The following is a 13,160-nucleotide window of genomic DNA, read 5'->3' as shown; positions in this document are numbered from 1 at the left end:
CAAAATAAAAAGCTTCTGCACAGTGAAGGAAACCATCAACAAAACTAAAAGGCAATCTATAGAATGGGAAAATATATTTGCAAATGACATATCTGATAAAGCGTTGGTATCCTAAATATATATATAAATTATAAAACTCAATGCCCCAAAACTGAATTATCCAGTTAAAAAATGGACAGAAGACAATGAATATACTTCTTTTTCAAAGACATCCAAATGGCTAATAGACATGAAAAGATACTCAACAAATATTGTCAAAATGTTTATACTACCTAAAACAATCTATACATTTAATGCTACCCCTATCAAAATATCAATAGAATTTTTCACAGAGATATAAAAAAAAATAATCCTAAAATTTGTATGCAATCACAAAAGACCCCGAATAGGTAAAGCTACGTTGAAAAAGAAAAGCAAATCTGGAGGCATTCCAATTCTGGATTTCAAATTATATCACAAAGCTGCAGTGATCAAGGCAGTATGGTACTGGCACAAAGACACAAAGATCAATGGAGCAGAAAAGAGAACTCAGAAATGGACCCACAAATGTATGGCCAACTAATCTTCAACAAAGCAGGAAAGCATATCCAATGGAATAAAGACAGTCTGTCAGCAAATGGTGCTGGGAAAACTGGACAGTAACATGCAGAAGAATGAAACTGGGCCAGTTTCTTACACCATACACAAAAATAAACTCAAAATGGATGAAAGACCTAAATGTGAGACAAGAAACCATCAAAGTCCTAGAGATGAAAACAGGCAGCAACGTCTTTGACTATGGCTGCAGCAACTTCTTACTAGACATGTCTCCAGAGACAAGGGAAACAAAAGCAATAATGAACCATTGGGACTTCATGAAGATAAGAAGCTTCTGCACAGAAAAGGAAACAATCAACAAAACTGAAAGGAAGCCTAACAGAATGGGAGATAATATTTGCAAATGGAATATTGGATAAAGGGTTAGTATCCAAAATATGTAAAGAAATTATCAAATTCAACACCCCAAAAACAATCTAGTAAAGAAATGGGCAGAAGACATGAATAGACACTTTTCCAAAGAAGATATCCAGATGGCTAAAGACACATGAAAAGATGCTCAACATCACTCATCAGAGAAACACAAATTAAAACCATAATGTAATATGACCTCACACCTGTGAGAATGACTAAAATTAACTCAAGAAATCACAGATGTTGGTGAGGATGCAGAGAAAGGGAACCATTTTGCACTGCTGGTGGGAATGCAAATTGGTGCAGCCACTCTGGAAGACGGTATGGAGTTTCCTCAAAAAGTTAAAAACAGAAATAACTTACGGCCCAGCAATTTCACTACTAGGTATTTATCCAAAGGATACAAAAATGCTGATTTGAAGGGACACATGCAGCCCGATATTTACAGCAGTGCTATCAATAGCCAAATTATGTAGAGTCCAAATGTCCATCGACTGATGAACGGATAAAGATGTGGTGTACATATATATACATATACAATGGAGTAATACTCGGCAATCAAAAAGAATGAAATATTGCCATATGCAACGACATGGATGGAGCTAGAGTGTATTATGCTAAGCAAAATAAGTCAGTCAGAGAAAGAGATAAATCTCATATGATTTCACTCTTATGTGGAATTTAAGAAACCAAATAGATGAACATACAGGAAGGGAAGGAAAAATAAGATAAAAACAGAGAGGGAGGCAAACCATAAGAGACTCTTAAATAAAGAAAACAAACTGAGGTTTGCTGGAGGGGAGGTTGGTTGGGTGAGGACTAAATGGGTGATGGGCATTAAAGAGGGCACTTATTGGGATGAGACACAGACACTGGGTGTTATATGTAAGTGAGCAATCACTGGGTTCTACTCTTGAAGCCAATACTACACAGTATGTTAACTTGAATTTAAATAAAATAAATTTAAAAAAAGATAGGAGTAAATTCTCTACATTTTTCTTGGACATTCACCCTTGTGTGTGTATAAATATATGCACTTTAAGAGCTCCATTCATTTTCCTACTTGTGATTTTGAAGATACACATGCATGACTTTGGAGTCCCCATTTCATGGAGAACAGGAAGGAGGAAAATGGAACCAGCCATTATCCCATTAATAAGATATAAAGGTTAAAACTGGAAACTTGTAAGTAGATATTCTGGAGGAATCAAGGCTTTTCTATTACTAGCCATGTGACCCTTGCACATGATTTGATTTCATTGAAACTCATTTTTCTCATCTGAAAAGTGGAATTTACTAAAAGTTGCATTCTGGTGATTTAGAATATGTTTGAGGGATGGTCTTTGTAAACTCTAAAGCTCTTTATAGAATTACAGTGCTTGGCACATAGAAGGTACTCATCAAATGTTTAATGAACAAATAAGCAAGTCTGGGAAGAGACAGACTAGTCTTTCTTTAGCCATCTTTTATCACTGATATAAATATGGGCTAAAATTCCTGCTGGTAAATATCTTCTTCAATGAATGAGATCCCTGTATGTATTTGGAGTTCCTCAAATGTATCAGTGAAGGATATGCCCCCATGTGACTCATTATCTCAGACTGTTCTCTGATAATTTCTCTTTGAGTAATTATAAGCAAAGTGATAAAAGATTAGTATTTTTACAGTGTTGAAAACTTGTTACTGTATTTACCAGTCTTATATTTTTGAGGCAATTATAATGCAAAAATGTATCTACCATAAACTCAAACTATTATTTTTCCTTAATACTATTTTTCTTTATCATGAAAACTATTAACCACAATCACAATAAAAATGAACAACATCTAAAAGTGAAAGGATTACTTGGTGATGTGACTATGAGAATATCGAGGGCATATTTTCTGCTCCCTACAATCAGACTAGAGAAATTTAACACTTACATTTTTAGATACAAGGTTTGCTCTAATTTATAAATTAAAATTAAAAAATGGAAACAATTCAGAAACATCAGCACCTCACTTTTTTTAGATGAACAGTGTGCAAGTGTAACAAAACATCTCCCTAACAATGATTATACAATTTGAGCTGCAAATCTCATTTTAACGTGCTATTCACTTAAAAAAATTTTTTTTAATGTTTACTTATTTTTGAGACAGTGAGAGGACAGAGTGTGAGTAGGGAAGGTGCAGAAAGAGAGGGAGACACAGAATCTGAAGCAGGTTCTAGGCTCCAAGCTCTCAGAACAGAGCCTGACACAGTGCTTGAACTCATGAACCATGAGATCATGACCTGAGCTGAAGTCGGATGCCCAACTGATTGAGCCACCCAGGCACCCCCATGATATTCACTTTTTTTTAAAAGAAAAAAAGATATACGCAAAAACAAACAAAAAAACCTTAAAAAAGTTTTACTGCCTTAAATTATTTGACTACACAAAATTCCAAATATAAATTAACGTTTCTACAAAAATTCTTAAGAGTTGTAACATGAAAAAAAAAAAAAAACACAAAAAGACCCCTAAAGATAAATTCTACCAACTAATATTAGTAACCTAAATCAAGCAATTTGAATTGTTTTGACTTCTTCATAGATTTACTGCAAAATGTATTCTCTGAAGAGAATCCTAAAGATGCTGAGCAGGAAAGTTGACAATTCAAAATTTATGCATTAATGAAAGGATACTAGCTTTTGGAAGTTGTTTTTAAAAATTCTCCAATATCAAACTCAAACTTTAATTTGTTAATAATAAGTTAAATTTATTAGATGCTTGTAATCTCCAGATAATCTCCAGATAAGAGGTAACTTTATTAAAGCAATTACTGCAGCTGGCAAAGGAAAACATTCTAAAGTTACAAAGAAAGGAAAGAAAAAGAAAAAAAAAAAATGTTTCCTCAAAACTTTGGGAAAGCATTAGCACCATAAAAAAATTTAATAATATATTTGTTTTTCCAGCCATATGTAGCATAAAATATCATTTAAGTAATAATATAAAAGATCTAAGATATCAAATGTAAGTAAAGTGTATGGGCTTAAATATCCCAAGAAAACCAACTCACAGGTTCAATATATTATCGGCTTCAATTTACTTTGTGAATTTTTGGCAAGTAGCTTTAAATTGTTATATAATTTATATAATAAGTTATATTGGCATATAACTGAGAAAGAGGGTAGAGAGTACTTTGTTCTTGACCTTGTCAACTAGGAAAAAAATGGATCTTCTTCTGAATACTGCCGTAATATTTTGTTATAAAAATTATTTATTTAAAAAAAACCTAGCAGGTGAAGCCAGACAACATCAAAGCCTGCTACTAAAGAAATTTTAATGTATACTTTTACATCTTTAATAGGGCTATCTTTAACCAATCAAGCAACTAAACGCAAATATGAAACAATATATCTGTCTCACTCCAAATATTGTGAAAATTTGGGCTACTTTCATAGCCATTGGGTACCGTATGAGAAGACAAAGATGGTATTTTTTCTAAATACCTTGTTTCTTGATTCTGAATACATAAAACAGACGATATATGTATAAAACATACAGTCCAGTCTTTGGCCAGTTTACTTACCTTGAACCAAGTGAAGTTCTTGCCACTGGAAAGAAAATTCCCAGTGCATTAAGTAGAGTAAATGTTCATGTTAGGGCTTTCAATTCCTGGATCAAAAGTTACTTCTCACTTTACTTCTCTCCTTCCTTCACATATATTTATAATACAGTTAAGCCTCTGTGGGCAATATTATTGTAAATAAAAAAGATGCCAGGGATTCATAGCTTAACTGTTAAAACTTATAAACCATAAAGACATTAGAAATGTATTCATTTCAAAACAAAATGTTGACTAAAGCTTTGCAGGCTGTTATTTAATACACCAAGCAGCCCACACTTAAAATATTAAAACATTTATTACCTAAAAATGACCTAAAGAATATCTGCAATGGCAAAAACAAAAAGCCTTAATTTTCTTTGATAAGCAGTCTAGTTTTTCAAATAAAAAAAAGTAATAAAATATATAATAAAGAAACAAGAAAGAAAGGGCCCAAGAGTTACATGTTAAAATCTCTGAAGCTCAATAATGGAAAGGAAACTCCTTATTTCTTTCTTCTTGTTAATTATCTCCGGTACCTGAGTTAAGGCATAAAGTAGCAAGAGTGCAATTGATTCCAAACAACTTGGAATTTTATTGTAAACATCCCATAAGAATGGCCAACAAATTAGTCCAGTTTTTTGTCTTTGAAGATAATTGCTTATAGTGACTGGTAACTGCCAAACAAAACATCTTTTATAAACCAAGCCAGTTAGTTTACCTTTCTTTACTGAATTTTAGTTTAATGGACATTTTGTCCATATACAACATCACATTAACTATTAACTCAATGACTTTCTATCTTAAAATTTGTGGATACTAATAACAAACATAAGGTACAGTTTTGTTAATACTTTGTAAGGGATCACAAAAGACAAAGATGGTAAGTTACAGGACAAAGAAATAAATTACTGATTGCCATCACCACAGTATTGTTTAAAAAATTAACATTTCTAGTACTGCTTAATGTGTATCTGGTGACATATGTAAAAACACATTTCCCAACTGGGTTTCTAAATATTTTTGTATGTGATTTTAAAAGTCAATTACCAATGGTGATTTTATGTATCAATAGTTTTATTTTTTAGAAAATACTTATCATGCTTTTATATGTCAAAGTCTCATATTATAGATTTAATTAAGATAGGTATAAGAATAACAAATGGACATACATATAAATAAACACACCTTAACTCTAAACTGCAGGGCCTTTCTACTGTTCTTTTCCCATCAGTGAATCATAAATTGCTAGTCTTGTTGAAGTATGCTAAATTAGGTGCAGTCTTCATTGCAGTAAGAGAAATGAGGATAAAAGTAAGCAGGGGAGGAATGATCGAAAAGAAAATAATCAAGAATAAGGCTATGTAAGAAATAAATGTCTAGAAACTTGAGGGCAACTCATAGTTCACAAAATACAGCACCATGAAAAAAATTAACTTAATATTAGAATTTAAACAAAACTTGGTAAACTTCATGATTAAAACTTAATAAAGAAACTTTACTAAGAAATGAAAATCAAAAAAGCATGAAAATATTTTCACACTAATTTTCAAAACAAGCCTTAAAAATGATCTTACTCTATTTTCAATACAATTTTCATAAAGCCTCATGTACCACAAAACTGTTGGGGATGGGGTTAATATTTAAAACAATGAATTTTAAACGTCGCAAGTTCCATTCCCTCCCCCAGAGCTGAACTATTCATTTTGGAACTCAAAATGTTGGTAATAAAAGTAAATGTTGGATATCACAGCAAACTGAAAATTATACAGGGTGTAAGTTTCCTTTTTGTGGATGTGAAAATTCTAACTTCAAAAATTAGTGCCAGTTGGTAAATGTGCATAAAATAATTCCCAAGATATATAAGTAATAAAGGTGTTTATCACTACCACTAATGTACAAATTTTGAAAAATGATCAAAATTTTTTTATCAAAAACTAAGAAGTGGCATTCACGTTTTTCTTTTCAATCACTCTGTTATTGTCTGATGACAACCTATAGGATTACAACAAAAACAACAAAATAATAAATCACTCAAATCTATTTCAAATTCTACTCAGTTTCTCAGCCTCTGGGTGAAACAAAGTGCTGTATGAAGAATTCTAGCACAAGCCTGATCTCTGGGAAGGGAAACAGAAAAAGAAACCAATGAAGGAAGGATAAATTAAAAATAGAGGGACACATGTACATGATAAAACCTAGTTTACCTATAAGGCATAATGAAGTGGATGATCAAGCAGTATATATATATATAGGTTAAGTGCTTTACACAGAGACAAAGAGTTGGTAGACTGTGAATATAGCTGTCTTCCATACAAAATATTCTTTTTTAATGTCTGAGACAAAGTGTGTCAAGTTGGAAAAAAAATCTACACACACACACACACACACACACACACACACACAAATTTAGTTCTTAGGCTGATAGGCTACTGAATGTTTTGGAAAGCATCCTATTGCTGGAAGAGATACACACAGAAAGACATAGAAGAAACACAATTTGTTTCATAAACAGATATACATGCTAAGATCTTAAAGCTGGGAATTAAAAGATTATTAGCATTCACGAGAAATATTATAGTTCACTGACTATTAATATCCAGCATAGGATTAGGCTTATACATATGTATGTTCTCACACACGTGTTTATTTCTTAGCAACTTATTTAATATTTAGACTTTTCTTCAAAAATTTCAGCTCATTTCCTACTTGCTTTGCTATGCCTGAATCTGATATTATTTAGGTTTAAAGGTACTCTAAAAAACTAAAGTGTAAAATATTCACTGTGATACAAATTACAACACATTCACAAGAGGCAGCGTTACAAAAAAGCAAAGTATAAATTGGGGGGAAAATGTTCAGATATAAAAGTAAAAATACTATCTTTCAAACTTTTATTTTCACACTTATTAAAATAATTTGCATGCAAACAGAAAATATCTGTTTGTTTTGTAATAAATGGCAAATATGCTCATCTAACATACCCTGGTGACTTTTGAATCCTAATAACTGAAATCAATATTACAGCAAAATGCTGTTCACTAGTGTTTTCACAGTATTTCACTACATATAAAATGTGCTTAAAAATGTCTTCAGCCTCATTATTCTAATTATCTAAACCTAGAAAATCTTGACATATGGGAAATAAATGTGGCATTTTTATTTTTCAAAATAAATTATAAATAAGCTTGAGATAGCTAAAATCACACAAATGGTAATTCTTCTACATTTGAAGAGATTAGCTCTTCATGGAAGAAATGTCAACAAAAAATTTCACACTGAAATGATACACACAATACACGTTTGGGTATATCCATCAATTTAAGTAACTCTATGTTACTTTGATTAGGGTAAGCCAAATTGTTATTGATTCTAGGGAAACAGGCACAAATTTAGTTTAAATGCAAAATTAGTCTAATTAGCAAAAATCAAAGGTAGAGTTTCAAATGTGAATTTTTTGAATCTATAGTATGGTTAAAACTGTCAGCTGAGTTACAACCAGAAGTCGTTTCGGTTTAGTGAAAAAAACAAAACAAAACAAAACAAGACTACAACAACAAAAAAATCAGCTTGATCTACTGTACAGTAACAGAAGTTAGTGCCATTAACAATTCATAACAATACTTTCTTAAAGCCTGAACATCATTCCTACTGCATGTGAAAACTGTTTAAAGTTGTTAGTACAGGGACAACCCAAACAAAAGAGCAAAGTTATGTGTGTACTCCTTCCTTTGCACTTAAGGATTTTCAGATGCATAAAATGTTTGGAAGCATGAAACAAACAAACACATTAACTTAAGAAATGTCCTGGGATTACTAGGAATACATTAAAAAGTTTCTTTTATCCCCAAAGTCTGATCTAAGTGTAACAAATCTGCTGTTACAATAACAGAGATCAGTATTATCCCACTCACCTCAAAAATCTAAGTATTTAACAAATTAGTGAATTTGCAATCTCTCAAATTTGAGGAGTAAAACTGATCTTGGAACTCAAGCTCACTTATGGAATCATGTGCACTCTACTGCTGTAAACAAGACCATAAGGGTTTTAAAGATTTTTTTAATCTATGAAATAATCACTCAAATATTATTGTGCAGTGTAATGAGGTTCTTTTCTGAAAGATTGTAACAGAAGAACCCTTTGGAATGGAATGAGCAAAACCTATTAAAGTTGACTCAAAATATTTGCTAGCCAAAACATCCAATTCAAACTAGCTGCTTTGTTACATTTTAAAATTCAAATGAAAACCAATCACTCACAGCTGTAAATAGTAAGTGGTAGCAGAGATACATAAGCAGTAGACCAAGTCTACTTACACAAATATGTTCTAAGAAAAGCCTAAGGTACAGCATACTACACTTATGAAAGTTTGTTAATTACAACTATTATTTTGAGAGCCAATACAATTATTAACAACCTCTCAGCTTATAACATAGGAGTATTCATTCCTACCAAGTTTGTTCTATTTTTCCTTAGTCAGTAATGAATAACAGCATCTATTTTCTTTAACGTTTCCAGTAGTTGTAGTTAATAGAGGTAGCTGAGCTACTATTCAAGAAGTTATTCTTTGTGGATGAGGATTTTTTCAAATGTTTAAGTTATTCTTTAAACTACACGAATTCTATTAATGCAATAAAATATAATAGGAAAAAGAAAATGGATGCAAGAAACTTTTGCATTTGGCACCTTGTCTAGATCGATACCTCAAATGTTATTTTTTAATAAAGTTAATGCACACATCAAGACACACCACAAAGATTTGCTACATATTTACAAGGCACCAACCCTTTCTCACCTTTAACGTGAATTAAGCAAATCAATGAAAAGCATATCAAGATCCCCCCACCCCCAAAAAACTGTAGTATAAATATATACTTCAGTTCAGTACAATGAAAGTTTAGCCTGGGAAGAGTAAAATAATCCAGATCGTTCTTACAATATAGAAACTGTAAACATTTAATAGCTGCCTATAGGATTGGTGTATTGTGCAAAAGTTATTATTACTGGGTACAAGAATCAAAATGCCAAAAACAAACTATATAAAACTCTGTAAGAAGGTGCTATACTTCTGTGATACAAAAGCAAAAGAGGGATATTCCATTGAGATAAAAATGTCATGCTACTCTTAAGAAGCTGAATGCTCCCTTAATGTAGTAAATCTGTAGTGTGTTTGTGACGTGTTGTGTGTGTGTGTGCGTGTGTGTGTGTGTGTGTCTATATGTGGGCAGAATTTTTTTTTTAATTTAAGGCCTAATAAGTAAGGCTTGTTTGAATAAATGAAGTGTGGAGATCAAAAGTCTTGAAAAAAATGTATACTGGCATAATGGAAAAGCACCAATGTGAAAGGAAGCAGAAGTCCCCACACAACTTGCTTTGTAGATTTCCTAGTAAATTCCCTGCAGTAGAAGGCCATTTAATTTTTTTTAAATTACTCTAAATTTATTAACTGTTAATAATTCCATCCCATGAGATGGCTAACCCTGGCTTTTTCTGTCATTTTACGCACTCTGCCTGATCTGGATGTACCAAGATTCAGAGGATCTTCAGTGGACACAAAATTGTCATTATCAGAATCATCATTATATAAAACAGTCCTCCTGCCTTGGTTTCTTGTTTTAATTCGAGGCAGTCTACTGAAACGTCCTGAAAACATGGTATCAAATTCATCATCTGCAATACGTGCACGTTTGGCTCTGGTGGCTCCTCTAGAAGTACCTCTTCCTCCTCTCCCTCTCCCTCTCCCTCTAGTGGCACCTGCACCTCTTCCTCGACCTCCTCGTCCCCTGCCTCCTCTTCCTCGGCCTCCTCTACTCCATCTACCCCATCTGCCCCATCTGCCCCTTCCTCCTGTGCCTCTTGTCTTCCAGTTTCTTTTTCCATTGGCATATTGCTTTCTGAGTTTTCTTTTAGGCCTGGTTTGTATGAATTTGCTATAGTCGTGGTCTCCATCTACATAATCTTGATCTGTTCTGGAAGTTGATTCAGAATCAGAATCAGAACCACAGGTACTTTCAGAACTCAAACTGGATCCTAACTCTCCACTCTCTGAGGAGGATAAATGTGATTTCTCTTTTGTTTCTTTTTTCTCTTTCTCTTCTCTTCCCATGCTTTCATCTTCTTCTGATGCACTAAGTAGTTTTCTTTTGATTCCTGTCCGAGGCTCTCTGCCATCACCATTTGTAAGGGGTCCATCAAGGGAGTGATCTAAATCAAGATGAATAATTTTTTAAAGTTAAGCTTTGACACGGAAGATTGGTTACTTAGGTTCAAAAGTAAAATAAACATTGTATCAAAAAATGTTTAGCACCCAAAGATACATGGGGTAAAATCATGGAGCATATTGGAGTATAAATTTAAATCTGTTAGGAACTGAAGACACTGAAGTTTTTATTTTTGTCTGTGTTTTTTAGGGGGCCAGGGAGGAAAGTATGGAAGGATGATGGGTAATGATGAAGCTGAGCAGAAATCTCAAGGGCTTGAACTCTAGAAAGAATTATCTAGGAATATGTATCAAAATAATTTCACTGACTCAGTGAACAAATATTTACTGATTACCTAATATGATGCTTGAAGTTTGAAATAAGGCAATAATGAGACAAAGTCCTTGCTCTTTGAATTTATATTTTAGTGGGGAAAGCTTGATAGGCAATGAAGTAAATAAAAATATAATTTCAAGTAATGATACATGCTATAAAGAAAAAGAAAAGAGGTTGATTAAAAAATGCTCAAGTGTATACATGGGGGTATTTTAGATAAAGACTTTCATATTGAGGTAGTATCTGAGAAAAGAACTGAATGAAGTGAGATCTGGGAAAAGAACATTCCACTGGAGGAAACAGAAACCCAGTGTAACTAGAGTGTAAGAGAAAAGCAGAGTTGTGGTATATAACTGCTAGTAGTGAAGGGTTTTAAAACCAGAGAATGACAGGATCTGACTTATATTTTTAAAGGGGCACTACAGTTGCTCCACATAGAACAGATTATAGAAGGAACAAGATTAGAAGCAGAGACAAGTTGGGAGAACACTGCAATTGTCTAGGTAAGATATGATAATGGGATGTACCAACAGAGGTGATGAGAAGTGATTAGATTTAGATTATTTCCTTCTAGAGGAGCCATCAGAACCAACCTTTTATTTTTAAGGTTCAAACTGACAGGAATTGATGATGGATAGGATGTCAAGTGTTAAGTGTAGTATGAAGGTCAACTCCGAGGTCTTATGGCCTGAGAAACTGGTTGAATGGTAGAGATATTTTGCTAAGTTGGAGAATCCTGAAAGAGGAATAGGTTTACATAGTCTGGTAGAAAAAAAAAAATCAATGTTCCAGTTTTAAATACTACAAGAGATCCAAGTAAAGACAATAGAAAAAGAAACAAGCAGATAATGTAACTGTCAAGAGGTCAGGGGAGACTCATTCAGAGTTAGAGATATAATTTTGGAAATTTTCAGTAAGAGATGACATTTAGGGTCAAGAGAACTGAGGGCACTTATTCAGAGGGCAAACAAAGAAAAAGAAGGTGGCTGATGACTGAGACTTGGGATATTCCAACCATCTAAAGATAAAGAAGAATTGGAAAAAATAATTGAGAATGAACAGCTAGTGAGGTAGGAGAAAAAAAAGGAGAGTGGACTGAAAAACTTGGAATGAGCAATGACTAGGGTTGTATGGCAACCATAGCAACAAGATTACTCTAATAGTCTTGGTATTATAGACTGAATTATGTTCCTCTCTCAAAAAAATACATATGTTGGTTTTCTGGAGAAAGATAATAGAGTAGGAGGACCCTAGGCTCATCCTGTCCCACAAACAACCAGATAACAACCAAATCATCCTAAATACTTCAGAAAACAACTTGAAGACTGACAGAACAAACTCCACAACTAAAGGGAGAGAATAAGCCACACTGAAGAAGGTAGTAAGTCCACAGATATGGTTTAGGTGAGAAAAGGATCATGGGTGCTGCAGAGGGGAGGGAGCCTTGGTCACAGAGAAGGGCACAAAAGAGTAGAGCACACAGGGGAATGCAAAAGGAGAACAATTACCCAAAACCATTGGCTCGGAAAATAGAGGGGCTGACTTTCAAGAGTTCTTACAACCAGTGGGGCTTAAAGCCAAGAGTTTTAAAGGTCAGCAGGCTTGGCTGGGATAGAGACCTGAGGGCACTGCCTTGCCCTTGGAGAAAAGGCAAACAAACAACCTGGGGGCAGAGCAAGGAAATAGTGATTTGAAGAACACTTGGGACACACATAGGGGAGATTATTCACTCTTCTTGGAGGGCTTCCTTGAGAGGCAGTTTTCACAGAGAAGCTTCTCCAGAAACAAAGGAGCTGACCAGAGCCATTTCCCTCCCCTACCCCTCAGCATAACCACAGAGCCACCAGTAGGAAGCAGCATAGGCCCAATACCGGCTAAATAACTTGTTTATGAGAAGCCCCACACCCCTGCACATAGTGGGACTGTCCTTTTCAGTCAAGCTTGCCTCAGTCCCAGCACAGCTGTGGGCCCATCCTCCAAAAGACTAGCACAAGCCCCTATCACATGACATGTCTAAAGCCTAAAGTTTTAAAGGGCACCAGGATTGTCTTGGATAGAGCCTGGCAGGCACTGTGCTGCTCCTGGAGAGAAGGGAGGCAAAAAACC

General features: G+C 34.1%; 1 protein-coding gene across 5 annotated transcripts in view; it reads right to left on the bottom strand.

The window, feature by feature from the left end:
• BRWD3 (bromodomain and WD repeat domain containing 3) overlaps positions 1-13,160 on the bottom strand; it is a 241,550-nt gene that overhangs the window by 11,565 nt on the left and 216,825 nt on the right. For 4 of the 5 annotated variants that reach the window (XM_081793970.1, XM_081793972.1, XM_081793971.1 and 1 more), the window contains one exon: positions 5,089-10,722. The exons of the other annotated variant lie outside the window; for it this stretch is intronic. In XM_081793970.1, the coding sequence (XP_081650096.1) occupies positions 9,968-10,722 (755 nt within the window). In that variant the 3' untranslated portion in view covers positions 5,089-9,967. Of the gene's footprint in view, positions 1-5,088; positions 10,723-13,160 lie in introns of those variants that run through there. 5 annotated transcript variants of the gene reach the window in all.

This window comes from Panthera onca, chromosome X (genome assembly GCF_046562875.1).
Source record: "Panthera onca isolate mPanOnc1 chromosome X, mPanOnc1 haplotype 2, whole genome shotgun sequence".
NCBI lineage: Eukaryota > Metazoa > Chordata > Mammalia > Carnivora > Felidae > Panthera > Panthera onca.
The sequence above is the reverse complement of the archived record's forward strand: the minus strand, read 5'-3'. Positions and strand labels throughout refer to the sequence as shown.